The sequence below is a fragment of the Ailuropoda melanoleuca genome, chromosome 8, assembly GCF_002007445.2.
Source record: "Ailuropoda melanoleuca isolate Jingjing chromosome 8, ASM200744v2, whole genome shotgun sequence".
Taxonomy (NCBI): domain Eukaryota; kingdom Metazoa; phylum Chordata; class Mammalia; order Carnivora; family Ursidae; genus Ailuropoda; species Ailuropoda melanoleuca.
The window spans coordinates 79,426,227-79,442,830 of record NC_048225.1 but is presented as its reverse complement, the minus strand read 5'-3'; the positions used below and the strand labels follow the sequence as shown (position 1 = coordinate 79,442,830).

At 34.8% G+C, this 16,604-nt stretch overlaps 1 protein-coding gene across 3 annotated transcripts in view; it reads left to right on the top strand.

The window, feature by feature from the left end:
* COP1 (COP1 E3 ubiquitin ligase) overlaps positions 1–16,604 on the top strand; it is a 236,812-nt gene that overhangs the window by 193,641 nt on the left and 26,567 nt on the right. The window contains exon 19 of one of the 3 annotated variants that reach the window (XM_019801271.2): positions 3,483–3,770. The exons of the other annotated variants lie outside the window; for them this stretch is intronic. Coding sequence (XP_019656830.1) covers positions 3,483–3,500 — 18 coding nt within the window. The 3' untranslated portion in view covers positions 3,501–3,770. Of the gene's footprint in view, positions 1–3,482; positions 3,771–16,604 lie in introns of those variants that run through there. 3 annotated transcript variants of the gene reach the window in all.

The following is a 16,604-nucleotide window of genomic DNA, read 5'->3' as shown; positions in this document are numbered from 1 at the left end:
TCTCTCAAGACAAAAGTAAAATGAAGGCAATTTTCGATAAATAAATATGAAGAATTTGCCACCAGTGGACCTGCACAAAAGAAAACCTGAAAGGATATTTTTAAGGCAGAAGGGGAAGATGAAGAGCCTAAAGATGAAGGTCACCGGTGTAGAGAGGGGTGGAAAAAGATGAAGGAGTAGAAATGGTGAAAAGGAATAGAAGTGGTAATATGTAGTAAATCTAAATGCATGTTGACTATATAAAGCAGTGATGCCTTGTTGGATTTAATAAGCACATGGAATTAAGTATGTGATAGTAATAACATAAGCCAAAAGGGTAAATGTGATTAAAATGTTCTCAAGAATTTTCCTGGTCAGGGAAGGAGGTAAAAAAACTAATTATTATTAGACTGAAAGGGATGCATATTGTAGTTTATAGGATAACCTTTCTAAAGTAGATTCTTAAAGTGTGCTACCTAGATCAACACATCAGCGTCACCTGGGAACTTGCTTTATTTCCCAATAAAAAGATTTAAAAGTTCTGCAACTCACTTCATTATCAGTCCAGATTTATTTTAAATTTGATTTTTATGTAACAGTCACTTTGATTAGGCATGAAAAATAACTTCATTTCCCTATTTTAGATGAGGCAGAAAATGTGAGAGACTCTTGTTTATTTAATCAGCACATATTTATTATGTACAGTCACAGTTCTAGATATGGAATATAAACTTGAACAAAGCTGTAAGAAAAATTCTGGCCCTCTTAGGAGACTTAAAATTTTACGTGCCAGAGGAGACGGAAAAACAAAATAAATAAGTTGTTATATTAGAAGGTGACGAGTGACTTGGAGAAAAATAAAGCAGAAGAGTGGGACAGGGAGTGCTAGAACAGGGAGTTGTAGTTTTCAGTGGTGGTGACAGAATCAGCTACTTGAGTAGTTGAATTAGAGCAAAGACAAGGACATAAGGTGTAATCCATGTATAAAGGTGGAAGGGTATTCCAAGTGGAGCAAACAGTTCAGACGCCTTGAAGTAAGAAAGTGATTAGTGTTCAAGGAACAGAAAGCAGGCCAGTGTTGCTGCACTACGGTGAACTAGGTGGGGAGTAGTTGATTTCGGAGTGGTGAAGCAGAACCATTTCAATAGAGCATTGTTTACCAAAGTCCGGACTTTGGCTTTTACCGGGTGTGAGTTGGAGCCTTTTTAAGATTTTGAACAAAGGAATGATACAGTGTGACTTCAATTTTTTAAAAATCAGTTTGGCTGTTTGAGAATAGACTATAATATAAGGTGTCAAGAGTGGAAGCAGACAGGCTGTTGCAATAATCCAGGTAGGATAACATAGTGGTATAACAGTGAGAAGGTCAGATCCCATTCATATTTTGAACATGGAACCAATAAATTGCATGTGGAGAGTGAAAGAGAAAAGTCTAGGATGACATTGAGGTTCCCTCCCCCCCATAACTTTAGGAGTGGAGTTGCCAATAATTGAGAAGACTGCCAGAGGCAGTGTCTTAAGAGGAGAACAGGAGGTGACTTTTGGACTGGTTATGTTTGAGATATATTGCCTTCTAAGTGGATATACCAAGTTTGGAGTTCACAGCAGATTGTGGGGCCAGAGATAGACATTGGTAGCTGTGAGCACGTGATGTTTAAGCCAGGAAGTTGGATGGTATCTCTGCAAGGGAGTATAATTAGATATTAGAAGTAGTGTGAATACCATACTTTGGAGGGTACCTTAGTGTTCAGTGATTGAAGCAAAGAGGAGGAATCAACAAAGACTGAGAAAGAGTAGTTCTCTATATGGTAGAAAACTGGTGCCTGGGAAGACGAGTGAAAAAGTTTTTCAAGGAGGCAGGATTGATTGGCTTTGTAAAATGCTAATAAGACAAGTAAGATGAGTAAAAAAAATGGAAGGAGCAGTATGAGAAAAGCTTGACTGGAGTGGTTTTAAGAAAGAAAGGGAAGGGAGAAGTTGGAGATAATGAAATACAGAGAGCTGTTTGGGGAAGCAGTAAAACAGCACCATGTTTAATCTCACCTAGATTACTTTGTTATTTGAAATCAATAGCTGTCTCTAAAAAGGCCAAACATTTCATTGGCTTTCTGTTCTTTATTTCTATTCTACATAATTTTGATCACAAGAAAGAGATCAATTTATTTATTTATGAAACTTTTTTTTAAAAGATTTTATTTATTAATGTGACAGAGAGACAGCCAGCGAGAGAGGGAACACAGCAGGGAGTGGGAGAGGAAGAAGCAGGCTCCCAGCGGAGGAGCCCGATGTGGGACTTGATCCCGGAACGCCGGGATCACTCCCTGAGCCGAAGGCAGACGCTTAACGACGGCGCTACTCAGGCGCCCCAAAACATTTTATTTTTAAAAGATTTTATTTATTTATTTGAGAGAAAGGGAGAATGAGGGGAGGGGCAGAGGCAGAGAGTCTCAAGCAGACTCCGTGCTGAGCACAAAGCCCTACTTAAGGCTCAGTCTCAACACCCTGAGATGACCCGAGTGGAAACCAAGAATTGGAAGCTTAACCAACTAAGCCACCTAAGCTCCCTATAAATTTAGAAAACTTTTAAATGTAATCAGCCAAAGAGAGGAATGGATTTGTAAAAAAAAAAATATGATTCAACAAAGGGAAGGACATCTATCTCCAAATTCACCATAAAAATTCTTTAGTTCATTCTTCTGTAGTTGTTGGTCAGTTAGGTGTTAGATGGTTGATGAGACTGTTCAGATCATGTCTTTACTGATTTTTTTCTGAAAGAGATCAATTTAAGGCACTTACAAAATAGTTTAACTTTGAAAGTCTTTTTAGGTTTTGGACAATATAAGTGGTATATCAATTAACTGTAATGAACTAAAATGTAATGAACTAAAATTCTTCAAATAATGATAGTATAAAAATTGCATATGTTTTTGTTACTTATGGCAGAGATTTAGTCATAGGGAGGGAATGAGAAATTAAAAATGAGTAGAGGGAAAGGCCACAAAGACAAATACGGTATCTCAATGGACCGCACTGGAGGAGATAATGCTAAGTGAAATAAGTCAAGCAGAGAAAGACAATTATCATATGATTTCTCTCATCTATGGAACATAAGAACTAAGAAGATCGGTAGGAGAAGAAAGGGATGAAGAAAGGGGGGTAATCAGAAGGGGGAATGAAGCATGAGAGACTATGGACTATGAGAAACAAACTGAGGGCTTCAGAGGGGAGGGGGTGGGGGAATGGGATAGACTGGTGATGGGTAGTAAGGAGGGCACATATTGCATGGTGCACTGGGTGTTATACGCAACTAATGAATCATCGAACTTTACATCCGAAACCAGGGATGTACTGTATGGTGACTAACATAATATAATTAAAAAACATTAAAACAAACAAAAAAAACATTTAGGATAGTTTCCAGCAGATTAAATTTCTGTTTAGCTTTGTTTTTTCCTATAACCTATGTGTGTGTATATATATATTTTCTTTTTGGCCACTTCTAGGTGAAAATGAACCAGTAATTTCAAGTCCTATTTTGAACCATCAGCCAAGATGATATATAATTTCCATTCTTTTTATTTCTACCGACCTTCATAAAAACTGGAAAGAATGTTATACACTGCCCTTTTTAAGATGTTGGTCAACTTTCTTGTAGTATTTATTTCATCTCCTTTATTTCATGGTGCTATCGAAGTTAACAGCATGCTCTCCCATCTTCATGTTTGCTATGTGGTCTGTTTTGCTTTAGGATTACAATTTTTACTTTTAATTACTCTCATTTAAAGATGGAATATTTTTAATGTTTCTTTTTTTTAAGATTTTATTTATTCATTAGAGAGAGTGAGAGAGAGAGCATGAGGGGGTGGAGGGTGTAGAGGGAGAGGAAGAAGCAGACTTCCTGCTGAGCAGGAATCCCAAGGAGGGGCTTGAGGGGCTCCATCCCATGCTCCCATGCTGGAGCCCAGGACTTCGGGATCATGACCTGAACCGAAGGCAGATGCTTAACTGGCTGAGCCACCCAGGCGCCCCTAATGTTTCTTTTAATCTGAAAGACCATACTTTTTCCTTTGTCTGTTTTTCTTCCTTCCTATATTTTCCCTGTATCTAGAAGCACCTTTATTCAGTCACTTTTGGGGTTGCTGACAGATCCTTCTGTCCTTTGTTCCTTAGCTTTGTCTTGCACTGGTAATGGCTCTAGCATTTCTACCACTAAAATGCCAAAATCTCTTCAACCATATTTAATTTTCAAAGGAATTTTAAGATGTTTCATTTGAACTCTAGTGAAAATTCTTTTTGCTTTTTAGAAGAATTTTAATTGTAACTTAGGCCTTTTCTAGAATAGAAATGGTAGTGATTACATGCATGAAGAATACAGAATTGTTTATTTTATATTTTGTTTTTAGTTTATTATTTTAATTCACTCAAAGACATTTTACCTAAAGAAACCTTAGTAGTTTAGAGTTATTGATACAAAGATGTTCTATTATTGCCAAATTTTTAGGGTTTTTCTTCCCAAGACTAAATCTTATTATTTACATTGCCTATTTCAATATTAATTTTCATGATTTTTAAAAAATACGGATTTGTGGGAAATAACTGCTAGGAATAACAGATCATTTTGCCTTTGTTTAGGATTTTAAATTTAATTTCCTCAAGGTAATTTTTTAAATATAAATGAGGAGAATTTGATCATATGTTTAAATTGCTGTAATAACAACTTTACTATCTGCTTACTTGAAGAAGCAGCTATAAATTCTAACACTGTGTATTTGAATGTATTGTATCCATATTGCACATCCAAATACATTCCATTTGAATGATTATACAATCTTTGAAGTAAATGTGGTTTGCTGTATTTCCATAAATAGCAGTCAACTCTATACTTTTGAATATAGAGAATGGTGGGCTTAGTAGGCTGTCATTTCAATTCATTTTCCGACTGTACTTCTTTGAAAAATACCACATAATTTATTTGGCCTCTTGTGTCTGGATGTAGTAAAATTTGCTGATACTTCTTGGAAACAGCCATTATCTGGATTAATAAAGCCTGTAAGTAATCAGCAGTCTGTGTCAGTTCTAGTTTCAACCTTTCTTTCTAGAATATACTATTTATTCACAATTTTTGGAAGGTATTAATATGGACTAACATAAGTTTTGTTTTCTTCCTCCCTCCCTCCCTCCCTTCCTTTCTGTTATATCCCTAAATCCTCAAATCCTTTTAGGTATACCTAAAAGGCAGTAATGATATGGTCAGGATAATTCATTAACTAAATAATTATCCTTAACTAATTTATAGTTAATTCAGAAAAAAATTTTTACAATTTTAAGAGGGCGTGGGGGGGTCAGTGTGAATATCCTTGGCAAACCCTTTGATGGAGTGTAATGTCATCATCTTGGAACATTATCTCTTAGGCTTTTTTACTAAATGACCTTAGTTCATTACTCAGAGAAAGAATTAGAAATGAATACACGTATATTTTAGAGAATTTATAAAAATAAAAAGTTGGAAAAAAATGTCATCACTTTTTCCAGAAATAACCAGTAGTAAAATTCTAATGTAATTAATCTTCATGTTATTGTCCCTTCATGAATACTGTTTTTTTTAAATAAAATTGAGTATTTTACATATTATCATGTATTCTTTTATTTTTTCCCATATATTCTTTACCTTTTGCCTTTATCATTAACTCTTGAAGAGAGTGTTTTTAGTGGCTTCATATTATTCTGTTCTAAAAATTTACCATAACTGGCGTACCATTGTTTTGTTGAGGATGTTAATGTTTACTTTTTACTATTATATAACTTCACTACTTTGAATGCTTCTTCTTGAATATTTTTGCAATCTTTAAATTTCTAATTCTTTAGAAGAGAACCTTCAAGATTTATCCACTTAAAGAAAATGAATACTTTTAAGACTTTTGATTAAAATTAGTTTGCCTTCTGGAAAAGTTTATTTACCTTTGCTCTTGCACCAAGAAACAAGAAAGTCCAGGGGGTTCAGTTTCACCATGTGCATCAAACATGGGATATAATGTCAGTACCTCTGCAAAGTTGAAAGTATTTTGTTAGTAAATATGTAATCATTTTTTATTAATTGTTTCCTTAAGCAATTTTCTAAAACATTAACCTTTGATTTTTTACAAATTGTATACTTACGTACTGAGAATTATTATTTTTTTTTAAGAAATTTTTGCTTGAAAGGGAAATACCATGCAATCGAGATATTGTTTTATAATCACAGTATTTGGCAATTTGGTGTTCGTAATTCAAATCTAATTCCACTGTCTCCCACACCCCGCATCCTCCTTGAAAGTAATGCTATAAAGCTAAGGTAGATTTGGGACACTACTGGTTATTCTTGATTTCTGTTATATCTTTTTTGTCATCACTGCTTTATTCAGAGACTATGTATGTTCTCTAGCTATGGATCCTTCTGTTGGCATGACCCTTGCTTCAAACTGATGGAATGAAATATAAATTGACTCAAGAATGCAGATGACTGTTTCTGTTCTTAAGTGATCATATCTATTTAAAGAGACACCAGTTTTTGTTGGAAGCAGATCCTGAGTCCATTGTAACTTCCGCTGAGACTGTAGGATATCCCCATCGTTTTATCAGTTCTGAATCACATCATACCTACTTATGTAATCTTGGGTCACCAATTCTAAATGGATGTCTAATGGGAAAAGGCAGTACTTATAAAGGACACTTAACACTTCCTTAGCTCTTCAAAAATGATAAAAAATGTGTAGTCTCAGAAAAAGCATTAGTTATTAAGGGTGGTTATTTTCTCTTGTGGTTTGAACCACCAGGAATCACATTGAAAGTTTCTGTAATTCTAGAATGAAGGATGTCAGGACTGGATTTTCCTAATTTCCCTCCCTGGAAACCAAGTCCAGCAAAACTTGGCTTGGGAATCTGTCAACTATATCATCACCCATGCTATACAAAGCTATAACCATATGAAGCAAGAACATCTTTTTCAGTAATATAATAAAATACATTTTTATATTCCTATTTCTAATGAATTAATAAATTTCTAACTTTATATAATGAAATACTTTTTAAGTGTTTTTAACTAAAACCTTATATTCTTAAGATCTTCTTTTCTTTGCCTAAATCTCTCTTGATTCCTATCCATTAAAAATATTTGCTGAATGAATTAATATACTGCCTTATACTATTATTTGTGTTCATGTCTCTTATCCCCTGCTAACCTGCAAACTCCTTGAAAAAAGGCATCCTGCTGTATTGAAGAAGAGCACAGACTATGGAACCATGTCACCTAGATTCAATCAGATTTTACACATAGTAGCTCTGTGACCTTGTACAAGTTCCTCACTGTACTGTGGCTCAGTTTCCTCATGTATATTTTTTTAAAAATTTTTTATTAAGTAGGCTCCATGCCCAGCATGGAGCTTGAATTTACATCCCTGAGATTAAGAGTTGCATGCTCTACCAACTGAGCCAGCCAGGTGCCCTCTCCTCATCTATAAAACGTTGATGACAATAGTAATTTACCTCTTAGGGTTGTTATAAGGTTAAAGTAAGTTAAGGTACATGAACAGTTTAGAATAGTTTTTGGCATATAGTAAGAACTATATAAATGTTTCCTATTAGTGTCGTTCATTTTTAAATTATCCTTAGCACAAAGCAGATTGTTTGCACCTAATGTGTAATTAGTATACAGTTTTTGTCTGAATGATAAAGTCTTTTAGGCTTGTCCTTTATCTTGTTTGTTCCATAATTAATTAAATACTAATTTTGAAACTAAAGAAATGCTGGAGTAGAGGTGGGAGATACTTCTAATATCTAATAGACTCTACTTGAAACTCAGTGGTAATATCAAGATTATATCCATTTAAGAAAACTAGTTTTTCTGACATCAGCATTCATGGGTACCTATAGAATTATTTTATAATTACCAGTTTGCCCCTTGGGATAACCTCCAGGTTTTTGCTTATTTTCAAAAGCAACGAGAATTTTAAAGTGTATACAGTATAGGGAAGTTGGTATTTATTATTAGCTTAATATTTTTGTTAGATTTGTAGCCTTTTCTTCCTTTCCTTTCAGCATTGCTTTTATTTTACAATTTAGTCTTCTCTCAAAAAGACTTTACATATCTCTTTTTCCGATTTATATGTTTTTATCTAAGAGATAGGCATTCCTCTCTGACTTAGTAAACACTGTGTATAAAGCAGCAGATTGTACACAACTGGGGAAGCTAAAGCACATGTAAAAAGCCAGTCTGCTTTCATTAAAGTGCAACATGCATCTATAGTAAAATTTATTTATACCAGTGATTCTCAAACGTGACCGATTATCAGAATCATCTTTGGATCTTTCAAAAACAAATGTACGTTACAAAACATCTATTGTTAGATCCCTGAAGGCCTATTTAGGGGGAGGAAGGTTGAAGGGTGGAGACTTGTATTAAAAGTCCCCCAGGCCTCCTTGGAAAATCATATGAATAATCAAGTTTGGAAACAGATGATTTATGTTACCACTGGAAAGGGATTTGTTAGACATAGTAACCAAGAAGCATAAATGGTTCTCCAGCATCTGCTAATGAGGTAATGATTGTAATTATGAATATCTAATATCTGTTAGATTTTGCTACTCCCTTACCCCCTTGGGAAGAGACATAAATAAAAATAATAAGATGTGGTCTTTTTCCTTTTCTTTAATTAAAAAAAAATACCTTTATATTAACTTCCACACTTCTAAGCTGTTTCTGATCCTGAATTCTTCAGTGAACACTGAGAAGACAACATAGGAGCTTCTTTTTCTTTCTTCTTTCCTTTCTTCATTTCTGTTTCTCTTTTTCCTTTTATCTTTCCTTTCCTTTCTTCTTTCCTCTAGCTGGATGGTTTATAACACTTTAGAAAATTTTCCTGACTGGAAGAGGGCCAATCTGAATGAACTCTTGTCTTGGGCGTGGAAGGAAAGAAGATTCTGAGCATGGACCCTGACTTCCAGGAAGACTATGGCTCCCATCTCCTGAGTGCCCCACTCTTCCCTTAGCGTCCAGACTAGAGTGGGGTGGGAAAATAGAAAAGAGAGGAGACAAGAAGGTGGTGGAAAACTGAAGCAAAGCTGTAATTTATTTCTTCTTTAAGTTAATTACATTAATTGTAAATATTCCTTGACCTTAATATCCACTACTGTTTGGACAGCCTCTGTGAAAACGTTTGTTGCTTTAAATATTTTATGGTGAATATTAAAATGAAATCAACAAAATAAGATTTAGTGGGTCTGCCACTCAGTATTTTAAATATATCATTATTGTCATTTTTGTGTGTACTGTAATAGAATTTGACCTACATTAGAATGGTTCTCATAATTTTTCTTATTAAATATTTTTTTGATATAGTGTTTGTCCTTCTGAAGTACACCAATTTTGAAGCACAGAATTAACAGAAATCTTTAAGCTACTTGGTTTTTGTTTATATTTTTTATTTTACCTTGTGTGAGGGAAAAAATATATTAATTTGAGAGTGCATTCTGAATTACGCCATTAACCTATAAATAATTTTTTCATTATTACCCCACCACACTTAAAATTTTCCAAAATGTTTTGAGATAGGAAGAAATTTAACTTTGGTTTCTAAATGTTTATCTTTTGATAGTTCCTACCAAATTTCTATTAGAAGTAGCAGAAGGCCAGAGAGTGAATATTGAATATAATTTCCTTTACTTAAAAGTTTTTAATGAATACTACAGAGTTGGTTTTGTATGCTGAAGTAGATGTATGAAAAATTATGATTATTTTCTAATTGAATAAAAATATAGTTAGCAATTACTTAAATCAGAATTAACCAATGACAGCAACTATTTAAGAGAAAAGTGTTTCCTGCTAATTCAAATTTGCATCCTATCTGGGGAATAGAAATAGGTGTTTATATTTTACTTCACTAGTCTCACATTAATCCCCCTTGTTCTCATGACATCTCCCTATTGATGTGATCCTTATGGCCTTTCAGATCTCTTACTCTGTCATTTCTTAAATCCCATTTTATGCAGCATTTTTCCAAATAAAGCTACAAAAATTGGCATCGGTATTTCTAGAATGGTAGAAAAGTTATTACTGCTGAACACAGAAATACTTTGATTAAAGATTAAGGAAAAGTCAATCTATTATAATTGCCGTAAAGAAGCTATTTAATTTGGGGCCTGTTTTTATTAGTCTTTTTTTACTCTAGATAAGAAGATTAATTTGGATGAAAATATAGATTCTTTGTTTGAACTGTGATAGCCAACCGAAAGGTAAAGATAAAGGCAGAAAATAAATCTGAATCATTTGGTTTAAATGACCAAAATGTTTACACATTGTTGAGAATTAAATAGACAGTTGATATTGCTTATGTTTGTCTTCAAGGTCTTTGACTTTGATGGAAGTAGGAAGTTTAGGGGTAGATAGAAAGTAAATCTGACTTCAAGATTCAGTTCCTTTTTGTTAATTTACTGTTTTAAATCCTAAGTATCCAGAGCTGTGGCTTTGTGACACACCAAGTGTATTTTTGTATGTTGCTTTCCAGAAGTTGGGAGAGCAAAACAGTAGTAATTGTCTTTGCTTTTAGTATTTTCTTTGTGGTTTTTTTGTTTGTTTGTTTGTTTGTCTTTTAATTTCTCACAACATTCCAAACATGGGTTTATTTTAGGAGATCCAAGAGTTTATCTTTTTATTTTAAAAAAATTACAAAGAATTATTATATCTCTTATGGATACCCATATAGTGTTATCACCTGATAAATAAGAAGTGAAATATTTTATTTCATGCCAGACTATCTAAATACTTTTGAAATATGTAGCTCAATGTATATAATTATTATTTTTAGCAGCCAAGAATAATTTAGGTTTCACAAATCACACTCATGTGCCCTTACTGTTTTTCACTAACCAACCAGATCTGCAATTCACATGATAATCCTTGATGTTTGTACTAATGAAAGACTATAGTGGTTCTGATAAATCCAAAACGTCAACTAATAAGAATGGATAATTATTGTAGAGATTTACTGTGGGTATTTATATTTAAAAAGAGGGTTTATGCCTCTCCCAATTAATAAGTTAGCCTTGCCACTTCAAAATTCAATAGGAGTCTGTGTTTATGAGGAGTATTTTCATTTCCTCAAAGTTTTCTGTTTTGTAAAGGTTTAAGACTTTTTAATTCTAAGCTTTTTACATTTCTCTGGATTTTTAAGATCTGACAATTGTGTATTCCTTTACTGATTGAACGAATGAATTATTGATGGCAAAACAAATTCTAGGATCCCTTATAGGGATCTTGCTGGTCTTTATTGGTAAGGGAAAAGCCTGGTTACCCTGTAGATTTTACACTCTCCGTCAGAGTCCTCACCATGTTTAAAAATAGGTTTCAGCCTTTCTATAATGAAAAAGTAGAATGAAGAAAACCGCTTAATTTTGACCAGAGTTGAGATTGTTTTCTATACATTAGGGGCATTGCTTTTACTTATTTTTTCCTTTTCCTTTTTATTTTCTGCTTTCCAAGTCATCATTTTAGGGATATGGAGAAAAAAATAACTTCTCAAGGGTAATAACTTGGGTTTTTTGTTTGGTTGGTTGGTGGTTTGTTTTTTTTGTTTTGTTTTGTTTTTTTTTTAGTTTTTGGCTTTTGGTTTTTTTGTTAGTTTTGTTTAAATCTCATATTAACTTTAAACTCCTGCATTTGATATAACCAGTGGAGTGAAAGGGTTTTGTTTTTTGGTAGTCTTAGTAAATTGTTTGAACGTGAATTTTTTCTGTTGACTGAGATTTATCAAAAACACAAGTTACTTTAAGCTTGTGTGTATCTTGTGTCTTTTAGGTGTAAGGATTTGCATAAACCTGAGTTATTAAGAGTGAAACTCTTGGCTCTGAATAGATGTGAATAAACCCTTAGGAAGAGATTCTCTCACCCAGTTTAGTTGCCATGCTTCTTACTTTGGGATAGATAAGTGGCAATTACTTTTTAAAGTAAGCGTGAGATTTTGGTTCTTTGCATGAACATTTGCATTTGAATTATTACACAATTTTCTCTTATGCTTGCTAAAATATGCAAGTTATATATCAAAAGACTCAAAACAAGTCAAAATAACCACAAGCTTTCTTCTCAGCCTGTTGTAATATATAAAGTAATGCCTGACCAAACAGAAACTTATCTTCAGCATTTGGACCCTCTAAATCCAGTTACATCTTATTCAGGAGACCAATGACTTTTTTTTTTTTAATCCCTTCATCATCTCTGCTTTAGAATGTTCTATTTTTCTACACTAATAAAGAACTTTTAGAAAACAGAGAATAGGGAAAATTTGCCCTATAATAGTAGCATCTAAACAAAACCACAGTTAATGTTCTGGTGTCTGTCCTTGCAGTCTTCAGCCTGCATTTCTTCTTTTTTTTTTTTTTAAAGATTTTTTTTTTTAAATTTATTTATTTGACAGAGATAGAGACAGCCAGTGAGAGAGGGAACACAAGCAGAGGGAGAGGGAGAGGAAGAAGCAGGCTCATAGTGGAGGAGCCTACGCCCTGAGCCGAAGGCAGACACTTAACCGCTGTGCCACCCAGGCGCCCCTTCAGCCTGCATTTCTTAAATAGTTTTACGTTATCAGTATGCTTTGTGTTTAGCTTTTTACGCTAACTACAGCTAAGCATTTCCTTTTCCTCTTCTTACATCACAGTATTAGTGGAAGGCATTTATATTTATTATGAATTAGTCTGTTATGAAACCTTTAGGCTGCCTCTAAGTTTTTCATAGTTCTAAGTTTGCAATGTTTTGGGGCCTATTGTTTTTCCCCTTTTGTCTTGTAATAATATAATACAAAATCCTGTAAGTGGGAGAAAAACTGGATCAAAGGGTTCAGATTATTTTTTAGCTTTTTTTTTTTTTAAAGATTTTATTTATTTATTTGACAGAGATAGAGACAGCCAGCGAGAGAGGGAACACAAGCAGGGGGAGTGGGAGAGGAAGAAGCAGGCTCCTAGCGGAGGAGCCTGATGTGGGGCTCGATCACAGAATGCTGGGATCACGCCCTGAGCCGAAGGCAGACGCTTAACAACTGCGCCACCCAGGCGCCCCTGTTTTTTAGCTTTTGATATCTATTACTGTTGTGATTTCCAAAAACGACCAGTGTTTACGTTTCAGTTTCTCTTTACCATGCCAGCACTGATTGTCAGGGATGGGAGGTGAAGGAAGAAGCAGTGAGGTGAGAAGAGGGAGATGAGGTGTGTATATTTTCATGTAGCACACTCTTGGAAATCTAATTTCTAGGTATAAATGTTGGTTCTGTTGCTAGCATTGACACCTTTGGAAAATTCCTTATCCTTTCTGAGTCCACTTCCTCATTTTTGAAGTGGGTTAATATGAATGTTTAATACCTCAAAGTGTTGTTAGGAAGCAAATGACATTATGCATATGAAACACTTATGCTTGGTAGTTTTCAGTAAATGGTAGTTACTACTAGTAACAAATTAATGTGTAAAAGTTGGAAAATTAATATTTGAGCATCTATTCTGTCCTCCTATCTTGCTCAGTATTCTGTGTAAGTTCTGCAAATCTATTCCAGATACATTTCTAGGTAGAAGGAACAGCATGTGCAAAAGCTTAAGAATATGAAAGAGCCCTGTATGTTTGGATCCTGCTAGGATGTAACAGGACTAGTGGAAGATGAAATGGGAAGTGGTAGGTTAAGTAGAGTGAGTTTTTTCATTTAAGGATCATTCTGGACTATGTTAAGAACCTTGAGCCTTATCTGTGAAAATATATAAAGGACTTCAAGAAAAGTGATTGACTTCAACTTTTGATTTGTGGTTTTAGTTTAATTAACATCAACAACCAAAAAGATGTGGTAGGCAAGAATACAAAGGCACTGAGTATAGGGTTTTACTTTGGTCCAAGAATTTGGGAAATAGATTTGAAGTTAGATTTACAGTATCTACTGTTTTATTAGAGGGATGAAGACTCTAGGCTTATAACAGATAATTAGCTTTTTTTATTTAGGTAAGTCACCTAACATCCGAGTTTCATTTCCCTCTTTAATTTGAAGGGGTTGTGTATCAGATTTCCATTGCCCAGTGGCCACATGTAAAACCAACTTATGTGCTTATAGTAAGACCATATTGTTTACATGTAGGTCCACTAATAAACCGAACCTTGTTTTATCCCATATAACAAACTCATGAAAACGTTGTCTGAGAAACTCCCTGGTTTGCATTATTTCTTTCTTCATTCAGCTTCTGAACTCACTTACAAATAGAATAACTGCCTCCAATTCTAGGATGTGTGTTAGCTGTAAGGAAAGAACCCTTTTGCCAGTTAGGCATAACTTCTCTCAGAAGAGAAACTTCCTTGATGTTGAAAACATGGGGAAACAAGTTTTGTAAAGGCGATTTTCTAAGAAAAATGGAATTCTCTTAAGCTATTTTGGAAATCCTTATTGAGCAAATTGTAACACCTTTCAAGGACTACACTTTTTAAAAAAGATTTTATTTATTTATTTATTCATTTGTAAGAGAGAGTAAGAGGGAGAGAGTGGGGGGAGGGGCAGAGGGAGAGGAGAGAAAGAGAAATCTTAGAGCAGACTCCGCACCCAGCATGGAACCCAGCATAGGGCTTGATCTCACAACCCTGAGATCAAGATCATGACCTGAGCTGAAACCAAGAGTTGGATGCTTAACCGACTGAGCCACCCAGGCATCCCTTAAGGACTGTACTTCTAAAATATGAATATTTTACATTTAACAGTGGCAAGAAAAGAAATAATTCATTTTTGAAAATCTCCCTAAAATTTGAACTTCTTTTGTTCACTTACTCATTTTTTTAAAAAGATTTATTCATTTTAGAAAGAGAGAGCACACACACACAGGCATGGGGAGGGGCACAGGGAGAGAATCCCAAGCAGACTTTCCATTGAGTGCAGGGCCCCACCCATGGCTCGATCCCGTGAGATCACGACCCAAGCTGAAAACAAGAGCTGGACAACTAACCGACCGAACCCCCCAGGCTCCTCTTTGTTCCCATATTCTTTACTAATTCACTCTTAATGTAATGTTTCTGATACTGTAATTACTACATTATGTTTTGCATTAATTTTGGCAACTTAACATTGTCAGTAAGTGTTCAGACAGACTCTTATTGTCACAGGTTAATAGAAAGTTATTGTATTTGAATTTATATTGCATCTTAATAACATCTGCTCGTATGTTCCTCTAATAAAAAACTTCTGTTCTAATTACTTAATATTTTAAGGGATTGTTATGAGATGGGAAAAATAACAGACCAATGCTTTTTTTCCCTTTCTGACATTGCTCTGAAGTTTTGATTGTGCTAATTAATCTGTGTAAAATGAAAGCATCGGTCAGTAGCATCCTCATATTTCTAACTATGTAGCTGTAGTCTTGCATGTTTGCATTAGTTAGCTCTGTTTACGTTGAAATACTAACAGAAATAGAATGGATGGTAGTTCTAACACTTCAGACTAGTACTTAGTTGATGTGATTAACTAGTTTTCCAGGATTAAATCCTTTTTTTTAAAGCTCCTTGTTAAATCAAATATGTGTCTTAGTTAGATTAGTAATTACCATAGTTGTTTACTCTTAGTGGTTCTTTGGGGCTCTTTGACTTGTCTGCTACAAAGTTCTTAATTTGGAATTCATGGAACCTACCCCTCAAGGTTTTTTAGATGTTCTTTGACCCACTAAAAGCATATGAAAAAGTTTGTCATGTCCATGTGGTTATTTTACTAGAGAGTTTATTACTTTTAATAGATTCCTAAAGGGGATCAAAATATTAATGATTAAAAATTAGTGCTACAAACTGTACTCTGGCAGGTTGACTTGATAGGACTATGAATTAAATTATACTAGCAATACCAGTTACTAAAAATTATAAATGTTAATTTTCTGCTCTCACTTTCAATTTTACATTAATTCTTATATAACTTGACAGATTTAAAGATTTTTTATTTATTAATTTTTTTTAAAAGATTTTATTTATTTATTCGACAGAGATAGAGACAGCCAGCGAGAGAGGGAACACAAGCAGGGGGAGTGGGAGAGGAAGAAGCAGGCACACAGCAGAAGAGCCTGATGTGGGGCTCGCTCCCATAACGCCGGGATCACGCCCTGAGCCGAAGGCAGACGCTTAACCGCTGTGCCACCCAGGCGCCCCTATTTATTTATTTTTGTGAGAGGGAAGAAGGGAGAGAGAGAAAGAGAGAGGGAGCATGAGTGGGCTGAGGGGCAGAGGGAGAAGCAGACTCCCCGCTGAGCAGGGAGCGGGATGCGGGACTCAGTCCCAGGACCCTGTAATCATGACCTGAGCTGAAGGCAGATGCTTACCAACTGAGCCATCCAGGCACCCTAGCCTGGCAGATGTAAAAGAAAAGATCACAGAATTAGTGTACAGAAGCTCTTTATTTTAATCCCTTCACTTTTCCTCTACTTCTTCCAGTCTAGCGTCACATTGTCTATTATTTTAAGAGAGTGAAGAAACCTTAACCAAATCACTTTGCCTCTGTTAGCTTTCTAATCTTTTAAGAAAGGAAGCGGCACCAGATTTACTGCTTCACAGGACTGTCGTAAAGCTCAAATGAGATTTTTGACTGTGAATAAGCTTTTAACCAACA